The sequence below is a fragment of the Convolutriloba macropyga genome, chromosome 4, assembly GCF_964194025.1.
Source record: "Convolutriloba macropyga chromosome 4, txConMacr16.3, whole genome shotgun sequence".
NCBI lineage: Eukaryota > Metazoa > Xenacoelomorpha > Acoela > Convolutidae > Convolutriloba > Convolutriloba macropyga.
In genome coordinates this window covers 25,593,589-25,610,415 of record NC_134471.1, presented here as the reverse complement: position 1 = coordinate 25,610,415, position 16,827 = coordinate 25,593,589, and the positions used below count along the sequence as shown (strand labels likewise).

At 34.7% G+C, this 16,827-nt stretch overlaps 1 protein-coding gene across 1 annotated transcript in view; it reads left to right on the top strand.

Annotated features, from left to right (window-relative positions):
• LOC142337554 (uncharacterized) overlaps nucleotides 1–16,827 on the top strand; it is a 49,536-nt gene that overhangs the window by 24,437 nt on the left and 8,272 nt on the right. The window contains exons 4-8 of the mRNA XM_075386864.1: nucleotides 142–236; nucleotides 658–841; nucleotides 11,084–11,185; nucleotides 11,263–11,436; nucleotides 14,391–14,508. Of these exons, the coding sequence (XP_075242979.1) occupies nucleotides 142–236; nucleotides 658–841; nucleotides 11,084–11,185; nucleotides 11,263–11,436; nucleotides 14,391–14,508 (673 nt within the window). The remainder of the gene's footprint in view (nucleotides 1–141; nucleotides 237–657; nucleotides 842–11,083; nucleotides 11,186–11,262; nucleotides 11,437–14,390; nucleotides 14,509–16,827) is intronic.

Here is a 16,827-nt window from a genome sequence, read left to right as displayed (position 1 = left end):
ATTGTGTCAAAAGAATACGTAATGATTTATCCTTTAACTACATTAAAAATGCGATCAGGCGCTTATGAAGTGAAAATTGGAACATTATTATTTTAGCTATATACTGTTTTTGGGTCATTTGCAGAAACTGCTTTGTTTTAGCATAGCAAGAACATGGCTAAATTCCGTGTGGCCACTCTGCCTGCTCTGACATTGTTCTGTGTGCCTGTTGTGGGATACCTGGCAATACCAGCATTGTAAGTCTTAATGATGATATCATTAGTTAATTGTTTACTCTGACCAATCAAAAGTTAAAAAATATTAAGAAACCTAGGAGTACGGACATAGGCACTCATTTCGGCAAAGTTTTCGAAATGTCTACAGATTACACTCAATTACTACAAGTTAATCTTGCAACATTTTGCAGAAAATAAATCTGTCGCCTAGTTAAAAGTTGCTAATCCTGTAGGCTGACGTGACATTAGTTGCTCTCAACTTGAATTTCGATATGGCTATCAACCCTGGATTACTGTCTTAGCGAGATTACGTTGTGAGAGAATCAGGATGTTTTCCTCATCGGCTCAAAACATTGACTTTGAAATCGTTCTCCAATTGTATATAGAGACCTCAGCACCGAGACTGAAAAGAACTGAGCGTATGCTTGTTTGTATGTTTTAGTCTGTTTTTCCCAAAAATTTTCCTGGTGAATCCGATGATGACTTCAGAGCAGCAGAAGATGGTGACTGAGAAGCGACATCAAATGAGGAGATCAAACTACAAACTAGCTTTACTGTCGATGGGCGAAACCCTCTCGGACGCTGGAAGGCTAGAAGACATTGAACAGCTCAAACGGATTTGCTCGGTAAGTTGCTTTGTAAATTGTTTTTATTCTATCAAGAGTATAATTGGTCTTTTCTTGGGTTTTTATTTCATTTCAATTATTTTTGGGCTTTTCTCTATTGTTGTTTTACCCAAGATCGCCTTTTATTGCTTTCTTCGGTTTCTCAAGTAGATGATAGTTATGCCAAAAGCTGGATTTTTAGTGAAAACTACTTTTCCGGCTGTTTTTTGTTTCTTCGTCAGAGGCTTATTTTAGCTACGAAGCTAAAAGCTGAATGGAGCTATATTGCGGTGATCTTGGTTTTTACAATCCAAGAAATGGATTGTATTGGAGCTCTGTCTTTTTTTGTAAGATGTTTTCACACATTTTGCAATGACTTTGATCACTCAAAACAGGTTAGGGCCATTGGGCTTAAGTTTCATTAGAGGCCCAATGCTGGCTTTAGTATTCCTTCAAGTGCTTAGAGTTATGCAGCTGCTGCTAAGGCCTTAATTCAAGGTTAAAAGGTCAGTTTAGTTTTTGAGCCCAAAATGGTGCAAAATTTTTCACGTTTTCGATTTTTTTTGTTTTTTGGTTTTGCTGCTCCAGGGGCCATGGAATCTCCTCTAGGGTGTGATGATAGGTTACTGCCTAGTTTTTAGTGGCAATGGAAGTGTTTTTAAATGTTTCTATCACGGGTTTTAGCAATTTTTTGATAAAATTTGCCTTTTTTTGATAAAATTTGCCTCCTTTAGGGTTTGATATTATGTAACGCTTGATATTAGTTCATGGAATTGTTTGCAACATTTTAACATCACGAGTTTATGCAATTTGAAAAAATTTGAAAATGTTTGTCAAATTTTCTGACACCTATTGGCTTGTTCTTCCTAGCTTTGGGCCAATGAAACATTTTAAAGCTTCAAATAGGGTTACTGTATAGCCTCTGGGACAAGTTTCTGATGAAACTCTTTTAAGCTTAAAATTGGGTCGCTGGTTAGTTGGAATAGCTTTTAATTTTTTAAGACAAATTTTAGCAATTTTTTAAATAAAACTTGCATTTTTTGAGTTTTTTGAAAATTTTTGTTGGTTTTTAGGTTTCTTCAACGCAAGAGCCAAGGAACCTCTTATAGATTTTGACAATAAGTTACTGCATAGTTTCTAATTGTAATGGAATGTTTTTAAAGATTTCAACGCCACGAATTTTAGCATTTTTTTTTTACAAAACTTCCAATTTTTTTCATATTTTTGTCATTTATTGTCATTATTCGGGTTTTTTGAGCCTTACCGAAAGTCTCCGTTAGGGTTTGATAATAAGTTATTGTGTTTTTTTTGTTCATGGATTAGTTTTCAACTTTTATTATCACAAGTTTTATCAGATTTCTATGCAACTTCTAAAAATTTTTTAAGGTTTCTCCAACAACTTCTAATGTTTTTTAGGTTTCTCCAACATCAAAAGCCTCGTAACCTCCTCTAGGTTTTGATTATATGTTACTGCATAGCTTCTAGATGTAATGGAATGTTTTTCAAAATTTTAGTATCAGCAATTTTTAAAATTATTTGCAATTTTTCAAGTTTTTTTTTAACCTTTTTGAATTTTGTATCATTTTTCCCGGCACCAGGGTCCTAGTTATCGTCAAGGTTTGATAATAAGCTATCGCATAGTTAATGGAATAGTTATCATTTTAATGACTCCGGCTTTACCAATTTTTTGATATTTTTTTTCTAATTTTTGGAAATTTGTTAACATGTTCCAAGTTTATCGATCTTTATGAGCCAGTGAAACTATTTATAACTTGAGATAGGGATACCGGATAGTCTCTTGAGACAATTAAATGGTTTTAAAGATTTTATTATCTTGAATATTAGCAAGATTTTGTTAAAAATTGCTATCGTTTTTAAATTTTTTGAATTTTTTTCCTGAGTTTAACAATCATTACTGGCCAAGGAAGCATTTCAAATCTCGCAGATGGGTTACTTGACATAACTCAAGAGACTGAAACTAGTTTTTTTGCCTTTTCTATGCAAATTTTGGATGCGTTTCTGTTAAATTTTGCAATATTGCAAATTTTTAAAGTATCAGTGTTTTAAATTGATTTTTTTTTTCTAACAAGGCTAGAAAACTAAAAGTTGCTGAGGTCGAATCGAGCTAAAGTTAGCCTCACTAAACCGTGGCTAGCTACTGACGAATGCAACTGCTCGCCAGTTGTTTGAGAGGAGTTCGCTCGACGTTAGTCCGTTATGTTTAATTATGTTATATTTTAATATTGCGATATTAAGAAACTTCCTTTAAATTTTGCAATTGAAAACTATTTTTCATGTTTCTCAAATTTTTCTAACTTTACTGGTCAATAAACCTCCTTCAAGGCTTGCGATTGTGTTAATGGAAATATGTAAATGGACTAATTTTGGCCATCAGGGTAAAAACCTCAGGGCCATCAGGGTAAAGAGTTTTGGCAATGGTTCTTTCTATGTTTAGTTTGATTATCATCTAAATTTTTATAGCCGCCTTCATCCCTTCAAACTCTTGACTGCCGACTTATCTCACTCGCTGTTTCAACTGGATGGTTTTTAAATCCATTCACGCATTGCATTACGCAAGATAGTGAATACAGTCAAGGTCAAAAGAGCAAAATTAAAAGCGAATGGATAAACCGATAAGTCGGTAAAGTCATTGAGAATTAGGTTATCAAAGTTCATTAGAGTGTTTGCTAGCTGACATTGGTATAAACCTCTTTAGGTTTCAGTTTGGAAGCTGAATTAAGTGTAGTTTTAGAATCCAACTGAAACTGCACGCCGAATTAGAACATCTTTTTTCTTTTCCTGTTTCAATCCCGATGTGCATCAAACGCGTCAACGGCGGCTATTTTCCGGCAATCTTCCGGCTGTGTCAAAAGAATAGATCTCAGTTTTTATTCAATTCTTTCGATTGTATTTCAGGACTTCTATTTTTTGTGTTTTGTCGTCTAATGCTCTTTCCTTTTTTTGTTCACAGTAAAGCTGGAAAAGTCAAATTTTGTGAATTAGTTTTTCCTCTGATTCAAAGCATTTGCATACGTGACGTCATTTTTCTCTCTCCTTGCAAAATATAGTTGGTCATTTGCGTGATTAGATTTGATCATACGTGACTCGCCTCACTCAATAAAATACTTGTGCATTTTAAAACTGAAATTTAATTTGAGTTCGTTTACCGTCAAGGGAACTGACATTATTATTTAAGGTCCCTAATAGAAAGGCTTCTGCGGAATTAGTTTTTTACAATCGTTTTTAATTTACCGCTGACTGTTTTTCATAGCTTTTTAGTCTATGACTTCACGCATGTCTATTTCTTTCGCAGCTGTTCGGCAATGCGATGGTTCTGTTTGTTGGTTCTACTTTTCACACCGAACCTCAGAACAGAATTTTTGGTTTAGCGCTCTAAAACAACGTTTGTAGCAATTATTAAAGCCGCCGACAGCCTCTCAACGGTTATTATTTAGGCGCTCTCATTTTTTTATTAGCTTTACCTTTTGATCACGTTTTTCGTTTTACATAAGTCACGATTTTCACGGTTGACATCTGGCTTAGTTCACTAACTGTTTCAACTGAATGGATTTTAATTTCTTTCACGCATTGAATTACGCAATGTTGTGAATACGGTTAATGTCGAAAGAGCAAACTCAAAGGAAAAGGGCTATACTTATAAATCCCGTCCGTTAAGTCAGTGCATTAGGTTGTGAAAGTTCGTTAGTGATTGCTAGCTGATTTGAGTATTAAGCTTAATAGCTTTCGATTTAGAAGCTGAATTTTGTATAGTTTGGACTCTAGCGGAAACTGCACGTCGAATTAGAACACATGAAGTTGACTGGAAAAAGTTCTGTTATTTCTATGTCGTTTAACGCTCACTGTTTCAACTGAATGGTTTTTAAATCCATTCACGCATTAGATTAAGCAAGAAATTGAACACAGTCAGGGTCAAAAGAGCAAAATTAACAGAAGTGTTAAACCGATAAAGCCCTGTCTTTAAGTCATTGAGAATTAGGTTATCAAAGTTCATTAGAGTGTTTGCTAGCTGACATTGGTATTAAGCTCTTTCGCTTTCAGTTTGGAAGCTGAATCAAGTGTAGTTTTAGAATCCAACTGAAACTGCACGCTTAATTAGAACACTTTCTGACATTGAAAAAAATAGAGAAAAATTGGTCAATTTATTTCTTTTTTCTTTTTCTGTTTCAATCACGATGTGCATCAAGCGCGTCAACGACGGCGATTTTCCGGCAATCTGCCGGCTGTGTTTCAACTTTTTTGATTTTTTTTTGGATGGCTTTGTTTAATTGATCTGCTGGTCATTTAGAATAGATCTCAGTTTTTATTCAATTCTTTCGATTGTATTTCAGTACTTCTATTTTTTTTGTTTTGTCGTCTAACGCTCTTCCCTTTTTTTGTTCACAGTAAATCTGGAAAAGTCAAATTTTGTGAATTAGTTTTTCCTCTGATTCAAAGCATTTGCATACGTGACGTCATTTTTCTCTCCTTGCAAAATATAGTTGGTCATTTGCGTGATTAGATTTGATCATACGTGACTCGCCTCACTCAATAAAATACTTGTGCATTTTAAAACTGAAATTTAATTTGAGTTTGTTTACCGTCAAGGGAACTGACATTTATATGTAAGGTCCCTAATAGAAAGGCTTCTGCGGAATCAGTTTTTAACAATCGTTTTTAATTTACCGCTGACTGTTTTTCATAGCTTTTTTGTCTATGACTTCACGCAAGTCTTATTTCTTCCGCAGCTGTTCGGCAATGCGATGGTTCTGTTTGTTGGTTTTACTTTTCACACCGAACCTCAGAACAGAATTTTTGGTTTAGCGCTCTAAAACAACGTTTGTAGCAATTATTAAAGCCGCCGACAGCCTCTCAACGGTTATTATTTAGGCGCTCTCATTTTTTTATTAGCTTTACCTTTTGATCACGTTTTTTGTTTTACATAAGTCACGATTTTCACGGTTGACATCTGACTTACTTCACTAACTGTTTCAACTGAATGGATTTTAATTTCACGCATTGAATTACGTAATGTTGTGAATACGGTTAATGTCGAAAGAACAAACTCAAATGAAAAGGGCTATACCGATAAATCCCGGCCATTAAGTCAGTGCATTAGGTTATGAAAGTTCATTAGAGTGATTGCTAGCTGATTTGAGTATTAAGCTTAATAGCTTTTGATTTAGAAGCTGAATTTTGTATAGTTTAGACTCTAGCGGAAACTGCACGCCGAATTAGAACACTTGAAGTTGACTGGAAAAAGTTCTGTTATTTCTATGTCGTTTAACGCTCACTGTTTCAACTGAATGGTTTTTAAATCCATTCACGAATTAGATTACGCAAGATATTGAACACAGTCAGGGTCAAAAGAGCAAAATTAACAGAAGTGTTAAACCGATAAAGCCCTGTCTTTAAGTCATTGAGAATTAAGTTATCAAAGTTCATTAGAGTGTTTGCTAGCTGACATTGGTATTAAGCTCTTTCGCTTTCAGTTTTGAAGCTGAATCAAGTGTAGTTTTAGAATCCAACTGAAACTGCACGCTTAATTAGAACACTTTCTGACATTGAAAAAAATAGAGAAAAATTGGTCAATTTGTTTCTTTTTTCTTTTTCTGTTTCAATCACGCTGTGCATCAAGCGCGTCAACGACGGCGATTTTCCGGCAATCTGCCGGCTGTGTTTCAACTTTTTTGATTTTTTTGGATGGCATTGTTTAATTGATCTGCTGGTCATTTAGAATAGATCTCAGTTTTTATTCAATTCTTTCGATTGCATTTCAGTACTTCTATTTTTTTTTGTTTTGTCGTCTAACGCTCTTCCCTTTTTTGTTCACAGTAAAGCTGGAAAAGTCAAATTTTGTGAAATAGTTTTTCCTCTGATTCAAAGCATTTGCATACGTGACGTCATTTTTCTCTCTCCTTGCAAAATATAGTTGGTCATTTGCGTGATTAGATTTGATCATACGTGACTCGCCTCACTCAATAAAATACTTGTGCATTTTAAAACTGAAATTTAATTTGAGTTCGTTTACCGTCAAGGGAACTGACATTATTATTTAAGGTCCCTAATAGAAAGGCTTCTGCGGAATTAGTTTTTTACAATCGTTTTTAATTTACCGCTGACTGTTTTTCATAGCTTTTTAGTCTATGACTTCACGCGAGTCTTATTTCTTCCGCAGCTGTCCGGCAATGCGATATTTCTGTTTGTTGGTTTTACTTTTCACACCGAAACCTCAGAACAGAATTTTTGGTTTAGCGCTCTAAAACAACGTTTGTAGCAATTATTAAAGCCGCCGACAGCCTCTCAACGGTTATTATTTAGGCGCTCTCACTTTTTTATTAGCTTTACCGTTTGATCACGTTTTTCGTTTTACATAAGTCACGATTTTCACGGTTGACATCTGACTTACTTCACTAACTGTTTCAACTGAATGGATTTTAATTTCTTTCACGCATTGAATTACGCAATGTTGTGATTACGGTTAATGTCGAAAGAACAAACTCAAAGGAAAAGGGCTATACCGATAAATCCCGTCCATTAAGTCAGTGCATTAGCTTGTGAAAGTTCGTTAGAGTGATTGCTAGCTGATTTTAGTATTAAGCTTAATAGCTTTCAATTTAGAAGCTGAATTTTGTATAGTTTTAAACTCTAGCTGAAACTGCACACCGAATTAGAACACTTGAATTTCACTGGAAAAAGTTCTGTTATTTCTATGTACTCCCGATGCGCGTCAGCGGTGGCTGTTTGTCCGGTAATCCGTCCGCTACGGTGTTTGCTCTGTGGTCTTTTTTATGCCATTTTTTGCTCGACTGTTTTTTCGTCTGATCCTTATGACGTATCGTCCTCAAGAACAGGATGAACAGGTAACGCCCGGAGGGAATCATTGAAGGCTCTTAGAACTTTTCTTTTACTAAACTCCAAGTCTATTCACCGGAACTGTTTTGAAGACAGAAATTCATGGTAAATGGCGGTTGTTAGAGTTCCTTTGATAATTATCAACGTCGCTTTAATAATTCTTTCATTGATTTCCTGTTTTTTGACGTGTTTTTTTTTTGTAAAATTTTACTTAATTTCCGCTTTTCTGAGTTTTATAATGAATGAGCTTTCGAGGTTGAGTGTTTTTTTGTTCCTGTTAAATTTGAATTTTGTAATAGTTTGAAGTTATTTTAACAACGATATGCAACAAGAGATAAGTTTTTTGAATTGCTGTGATGAGTTTTTTGTATTCCTTAACTTTAAATTTCAGTTCAGTTTCTAAGAATGTTATCTGAGACTTTTCTACGTTAACAGATGGTTTTCTATAAATACTCGACGCTTAGAGGCGCTTCTCCATTTTCTTCCGGCTACGTTTTTCTGTTAAATATTATCACGCTTGAGATCTTTTGAGTGATCGAAGTAACTCTTTTTCTATAAAGTTTGTTGCTAATATAAAAGCGTTATGGAGCCGATGCCTTTGTAGGTTAGTAAGATGTTGGACTGACATCCCCAAGGTCCGGGGTTTGAACGCCCTGTGGGGTCTTTTTTGCGCGCCTAAAATACTTCTACGCTACACCTCTAATTAAATTGCCCTCGCCAGTCCCTCGAGAGCAATTCAGCAGACGATAGTCGGTTTTTGTCAATTGTAGCTGTAAGCTGATAGTAGTTATTTTGCGATGGTTTTGATTTCTGAGGACTACAAGAGTATTGGGTTTTCGTGCTTTTCTCTACCGGAAGCACTATTTGTTCGGTCCACTTTCTGACCTTAAGGGATTGTCACTAATATTGACGTGATGAATTTTTCATCTTCGTGTTTGACAGTACTTGGTAACAAAAAATAGTTTTGCAGTATTTCGGTTTTTAATGTTTGATTTCTGGTCTACATGTTTACATTACGATTTTCAAGTTTGACTTTTGACTTAGCTATACTTTATTGGCATAAACTGTTAGCGCCAGTTTAGGCAACGTGCAATAGGTTATCAGAATTTCTCTAGGCTGAAGCTTTTCAGTTAAGAAGCTGAAATTTAATAATTCTCTGATCTAAACTTACTAAATTAGAGCACATTCTGACTCGTTGAGAAAGCGTTAAATTTAAATAGCCGCCGTCAACCTCTCAACGGCTATTATTTAGGCGCTCTCCTTATTTAAAAATCGATTTACCTTTTTATCACTTCTTTCGTTTTACATAAGTCGATTTGCGTGTTTGACTTCTGACTTACCTCACTCACTTTTTCAACTGAATAGATTTTAAATTTCTTCACTTATTGAAGTATGTCGATAATACTGATTCAATACGGTCGAAGTCAAAAAGAGCAAAATCAAAAGAAACGAGATAAACGTAAGCCCGTTCTTATTGCATTAGGTTATCAGAGTTCATTAGAGTGATTGCTAGCTGACATTAAGCCTAATAGCTTTCAGTTTAGAAGCTGAATTAAGTGTAATTTTCGAATCTAACCAAATTTGCACACCAAATAAGAACACTTTGACACTTAGAAAAATTCCGTCAATTTCTCTCCTATTTTTTATCTTTTTCTTTTTCAGTCGCAATGCGCGTCAAGTGGGTCAACGGCGTCTATTTTCCGGCAAATTTTCGACTGTTTTTTTTCTATTTTAATTGCAATGCACGTCAAGCGGGGCAACGGATAAAGTTTTCCAACGGTAAATGGGCTATAGTTTTATGTTAGTTATCAGTTTTCGTAGTTTTTCTTTTGTTTAGATTAATTTCTGAATCCTTGTTGTTACATGTAGCTCTATATAAATAAAACCAAGTTCACAATTTTTGCTATGAATATTTGTCCCACTGTCTTTTGTAATGAGTTTTGGGTTCGTTTTATTACCATTCTTTCCACAATGATTGTTTTGGTCTCTTATTGCTCTTAAATGCAGTTTCAAGTAATTATTGTAAACGTGTGCGTTTTTTAATGGTCGACGTTAAAATTCAGCCTCTAAATTTTTTCACTCGTTGAATTGCGCAATGTAGTGATTATGGTCAAGGTCAAAAGATTCAAATCAAATGAAAGCGGGTGAACTGATAAAACCTAGTAATTAAGTAGCAGTTCATTAGGTTATCAAAATTCATTAGAGAGGTTGCTAGCTGTGTTAAGCTTAATAGCCTTCAGTTTAGAAAACGAATTGACTATAATTTTAGAATCTAGCTGAAACTGCACATAAGATTAGAACTTTTTGTCACTTCGCAACAAGTTCCGTCAATTTTATCTATTCTTTTTCTGTTTCACTCCTGATGTGCGTCAATCTGGTTAACCTCGTTTTTTTCCGGGAATTTTTCTACTGGTTTTATGCAAAAATTCGTCGCTGTGCAAAATCTTGTCGCGATTTTGTCTCGCTTGACTTCTTGATTTTTGCTTGACCTATATGGCTTTTCCAGATAAAAGTCTGCTCTTGAAACAAAAGAAAGCAATTGTAAAATAAGCTACAACCAGTTCATGATATCCGAGTGGCTAGTGCTTCAGTCTATTACGCCGGAGGTGGGGGAATTGAATTGGATTTTTTGCGACCATAGAAAATTATCTAGGGCACAGCTTTCCCTGAATAAAATTGCCCCGCCTGTCGTGCGTGAGCAATTTGTCCGGCATTAGTCGGTTTGCCGTGTTTTTGAGTTGTGCATTTTTGTTCAACGGAAACCTCAAGAGAGGTCAATTCTGTTAATCTTTTCGTTTCGCTCGTTAACTGCGTTTTCTGCTGTTTTGATGTGCGTAACCTCATTTCTTACACCATTTACCACATACTTTATGCTGACTTGCTTAACTAAGTTTTTTTCCGTCCTAAATGACTTACCTCACTCTTGATAAGTTTTAACACTAATATTAAGGTCCCTTAATGTTAATCTGAGCCTTTCAGGATCAATAAAGGAGTCCTATATAATGAAGTCTGTTTATAAAGCATCGGGACCAAAATATAAAGAATGTGTATTTTTCCTAAAAAGAACGGAATTTAAAACACTTAAAGGTTAAAATTGTTTTCCAATAGGTTTTAGATTTCATCAACGCAGTTCTCTCTTCACAGCTATTTATATATTACAACCCGTAAATCTGCTTCGCAGATATTTCGGCAATCTGCCCGCTGTTTAATTCAAATTTGTCCCTTTCTCATGGTTTTTGAAATGTTTGAATTACAATATAAGCATAATTAGTAGTTGAATGAAACTATTCTCGGAGTATTTTTTTCAAAGTTAATTGCGGAGCGAACCGAGAAAGGTTATATCGTGATTATCCATCCTGGTTTCTCATTTTTGAGTAAAAAATAATCTGTCTATACTATAGAATGTTTCAGAGTGCGTCGAAGAAACTGGATCCATGTGACTTAATAGTGGAGTCACTTCCCGTCTTCTCATCAGGCGCTCTTTCAATCAGTTCACTAAGCAGAGATGCTTTGGTAATATCTGATCAACCAAATATCATTTTTGAACCTATTTTTTTGTATGTAGTGACTTTAAGAGTTGCTCTGTTTAGTTAGACATAGCTGCGTGTTGTGAGGTACCTCAGCATAAAATGCTGCCCTCTTTTATCCTCAAATACGCCATTGAGCGACGTGCCAAAGGATACAAGCTGCTTACTGATACCCTACAAGAAAATCTCACTGATACATCAGCTCTGTCAACTATGGGCCAACATGAAATGAAAGCGGTGAGTCATTTTGACTGTTCTTCAGAGGGCAACGTTGACCGGAGTTAAAAAGTTCTTTTAAGTTAATAAAATGAGTTACTTAATCGACTCTATGAACTTGAGCTTGAATTCAAAGCAATTTTCCGTCGGTACGATTCAGCGAGAGGATTACTTATTTTGGTCGCTAAGTTGTTGGCGATGATAAGGACTCAAGAGTTAACTGAATTGTTGGGGATAAAGATGGGAACCATGAGTAAAAAACCTAAATATGCGTTGGCTTGTGCTGAGAACTAAATAAAACTCATAGCAGGACAAGTCATGAATTTTAGTCCGAAAAATTAAGCAACCTAAAGACCTACTATCAGCCTTATTAGAATAACAGCCGTTCATAGGCACGGCATAAACCAATACAAACACGAATAAAACTCTTCCAATTATTTAGAAAGCAGTTCTTTAGCGTTAAGTTAAGTCATTCAAACATATTAAGTAAACCTTTACACTACGGTTCCGAAGACAGAAAACACCACATTTGTACAAAACAAATAAGAGACGAAATAAAAGAAAATAACTTTGGAGAAATTGGAATTTCGCCAAAGTTTTTGCAAATGAGTGGCAAAAAAGTTATAAAATACGTTAATACATTTTCAAATTGTTGGAACATAAAAATATTACTTATAGCATTGCCTATAAAAACTTTATTAAATATCTAAGTTATCATTTATCTAAACAGAACAAATTAAGGCAATAATAAAACAGTAAAAAAACTTAGATTTAAATTGGACCCTTTAACTAGAGCTAATGTTGTCTCAAGGAAAGTAATAAGACCGGTAATACTGAGACTAAGAGACTAGAAACCAATCAGAATAACAAGCACGGACAAAACCAAAAACACTTCTGATTTTTTGAAAAATTGTCTCAAAGATCTATAACCAGCTACTAAGTAGAAAAAAACGACAAGTGTCAATTTTGCAATTTTGTGTTAATCAGAAGTCGTTGACACCTGTCAAAACTGAAACTGAGTTTCAAGACGACAAGCATAGCAACGAGCTTGCAAAACAAAAAAATAACTGATATTTATGTAGAAAAATAGTGTTAAAATGTTAGAATTTTGATATAGGAATCAAAAAGAGATATTTTTGACTCATTAAAGAGCCAATGAGACCTTCATTAACGGTACTGATATAGTGAAATAATTTCAAAGTCATTAGAAACGTTAAGTATGAATTGGAGCTATTGAATAGCTTCGATTATGCCTCATTAGTGAGTCAATGCTAACTGCCATTAACGAGACTAAGTGTCAGGATTACAAAAGGAAAAAAATGGACAATACTCTCAGTTGTGCCTCATCAAAGAAACCGTCATTAATGTGACGAAGTGGCATGGCAGTAAATAAACAACAAAACGAGCAAAATTCAGAAACCTGTGATATTTTGTTTACGAAATAATGTCAGCCACTAGAGACGTTAGATAAGAGTTGAAACTTTTGTATAGCTTTCATTATGCCTCATAAGAAAGCCAATGAGAGCTGACATTAACTAGACCAAGTGACAGGACTACAAAGAGAACAATAAAAATGGACAATAATTACTATCAATTGCGCCTCAGTACAGCCGTCATTAATGCGGTGAAGTGACATGAAAACAAGGAAACTTTCTTGAAATCAAACGCAAACAAGTATGCATTATTAGAACTAATTTGGCTTTTTAAGAACATTCGCAACTGAATAATAAAAAAATTATTTGAAATAGTCATAAATAATCAAAAGCAGGCCAGATCTTGGCCTAATTTGATGAATTTTCTATGATATAAACAACTTATTTGTTATTACTGATCGAATCTAAAGATAACCAAAGCCACCGTGAATATTAATAAGTGCAAACAAAACGTCCATGTAGACTGTGAAAAATTGAAAAACAATAAAACCGCTAAAAAGATTTCTAAAACGGCAAAAATGATATAAAGAATAGCTAAAATTTGCTCCAATAGCTCTAAAATATCTTCAAAGTTTTTAAAGAACCTTCTCACAGATCAACTAATTGTTAATGTAACTGAAAAACAATTTGTGCTGATAGAATTTTGTTAAAACTAAAAAGTGCTTTGAAAATGGTGCTCGTGAAAAATGTACTCAATTAGCTCTTACTTCGCTCTCAGAAAAATGCATGAAGGAAAACCAGTTTCTCTTTTCGTTCTTTTGTTCACCAAATTGACCGCAACCCTTTTTTTCACCTGCGGCATTGACACCATCCCGTTTCTTTGACACTTAACATTTTTAAAAAAAACATGATCACCATAACTCCTCCGAGTCGTAAAAACGCCCCTATACAATTCAAATTCTTCGACTTGCAAAAGAATTAGACTTAAAGCTATACGAATCCAGTAACTACGACTAACTGAAATAATGTAGGGCATTCTCTGGACAAAGAATACGCGTTTGTGAATTGCATTTTTGCATTTAAAGAGGTTAAGGCTGTCTACTAAAATAATTCCAATTGCACCCAGAATCTTTTCAATAGCCGCACAGCGACAGCTGGGCTATTATTGGAGTTATCTTGATTTTTTTTCATTTCGTCGTCAATATTTTTGTTACGACCATATGACGCCACAACCAATTCAAATCTGCTTTTGGTTCATTCTTTCATGCGATTTCAACTGAATTGCGTGCGTGACGTTATTTTTCACTCTTAGGAGAGCGAGTTTATTTGGTTCATTCGCGTGATGAAGTTTTTGGTCACACGTGACTCTCCTCATTCTCAAAAATGACTTCCTCACTATTAACGTTTCTTTGCTTAAATTCAAAGAGTTAAGGTCAAGTGAGTGTGTGTGTGTGTGCCACTCTAATTTAAGGTTATTTTAGAAGCAGCAATAAGTTTGTTTCTCTAATTCTTAAAAGAAAAGCAAGGTAGCCAGTGTTTTATGGTGCCAATTATCTATGTTGCTTAAACACTACCGGAAGTTTTAAATTTCCGTGTTTTCAGTTGGCATTTGAGTTGCTCCACGAACAGCCAAAAGATGACGAAAATCTAGAAGTTGCCGTTTCTCGCCTTCGTCAGTTCTCTGTTTTGCTCAAAGAACAAAAACAGCAGTATTCAAAAGGTAAGTATCAAATTTTCTGTTGCCACTGAAATGAAGTTGACTAATTTTTTGTGGGCTGCGAACTTATACCAGACCGACTTTTTAATTGAGCCAATTTTAGCCGAGATATCTTTTGCAAAGAGATACAAATAAAGTATCATTGAAGAGCTCTTGAAAACTGAATCGATTTTGGAATAGTATAAATTTAATATCAGAGAAAGAAATGAAAAATTTATTTAAGTGCTCTCTAAATTAAATAAATTACTTATTTTTTGTTGAATTATCTGTGTGTCTGGTATCGATCCCCGAAAATCAAATACTTGAAAATTGAGGTCAACAAAATGCTGTTTTAGAGAAACAATGATTGTTACGGCCCTTTAATATTGCTGGAGAACATTTATTTTGAACGTCAAAAGTCTTATCTTCTAATAATTCTTATTACGTATTTTTTTCTATAATTTTGGATCGGTAAAGTTTCCTATTCCGTATTTTTATTTCTTTTTTCTTAGATTTTATTTCTTTTTCTAGATTTTATTAAGGATCTTGGATTTTGTTTCTTTTTCTAGATTTTATTAAGGAGACTTTGAAATAATGTATTTTCTAGCTGCCACGAAGAATTAAGTAGTAAAGAGTAAAAACGGTTCTTGTGCTATGCTTCTGTCACCAAACATTGTTTCCCATATGGTCGAGGGTAGTATGAACTAAGCATTGCCAATGTGAATGAAAAGCATCAGCTAATAATTAAAAATTTTTGAAAACCTGATTTTCAATTTTTGATCTTGATTGAAAAAATAAAATTTCAGTACGCTCAAATTCTGATTGAAAAATGTTCAAAAAAAGTAGACGAAAAAGGAAACACATCAAGGAATGTATTGCCCTTTTTTCTAAGTTCAGTTTGAAAGAGAGAGTCTGTTTTCTTTAAAGAAAAAAATGTCACAAATCATTAAGTGTTACCAAACTTACCCTTGAAATATGAAAAATATGATCAGATTAAAAAAACGTCTGATTGTCGCGTTTCTTGCATAGGAAATAAAGCTGATGTTTGTTTGATTGACATCATGTGTCAGCAAAGTTAGAACTTCTTTGAAATGAGAAACCACAAAAAGGGCAACTTTTGGAACCAAATGACAACTTGAGAATGCAAACTTTAAGCTCCCTTTTTTTAAAGAAAAAAACAGCCCACTAACATCAATCTGGAGGCAATAAAACTTACGATAGTATTTAGTACTGGTCAGTCAGCTAATGTAGCAAGAGCTTGATTAGTTTCAAATCTTTCGCGCAAGATACTATCAATGATAATTGTATATTTTATTAGTTAATCTGGTAGAGAAGCAATTATTGTAAACGTGTCTTTTTTTATGCAAAATTTTGCCTGACCGTTTTAACTTTTCGAGTTACTTTTTATGCAAAAAATTCGCTTGACAATCTTGACTTTTCAAGTGACTTTTACGCCCTTGACTTTTTGCGTTTCGCGTGATCTAAAATTATCTCTCAATCACAGTTTCAAGGAGCTGAACACAATTTGCGGCGATTTAATACTAAAAGTCAATTGAAAAGTGCGCCGAAACTGGGTGAAACTTAAAAATCTTGATAGTGCTATATGTTATCCTCTAATATAGTTATTTGAAGCACACTATTGAACTTCTTAGTCCCATTTAGGCTCCCCCCCCCCCCCCGACTGAAGCAGGCTGCAATTGATTAGAGCTCCCACTAGTCGTTCGAGGGCAATTCTTCCGACGTTTAGTCGGCCATGTTTGTATGATTCATTGTTGATCATTTGACAGGTTGGAACATAATGCAAACGCACATTAAGCATTTTCCCTGATGTGATCCTGTTGGTCTTTTTATGCGATAGTCATCCAGACGTGCGTGATTTAATGGTTCTCTAAATCAGAAGCTTCAACAGCTGAGCTCAATTGTTCATACCATTTAGTTTTCAACCAACTAGTGCTTGACTGTTCTACAATATTGACCTTAAATCAAGATTTCGGCGGGATAGCCTGTTCCTGTTATAACTTTTTCGCAGCTGGTGAAGTTTAAAAGGCCTTCAAACGTGAGAGCAATTCATAAGTGACCAATCGTTGGTTTTAATGCTCTCAAACGAAGTTTTAAGTAATTTTATTTGCCCTGGTGGTCTTTTATAAGCGTTTTGTGGCTTCACCGATTTTTTTTCTTGCTCTTCGACTTTTCAAGTAAATTTTTTACTCCTCAGTTTTACGTGATCTAAATTGCTCTCATTCAGAATTTTAGCAGCTAATTAAAGACGCTGAAGGTTAGACTGTCAAATCATGAATGCGCCAAGATTTTTATTTTTTCAATTTATATTTTAGCAGTGGTCTA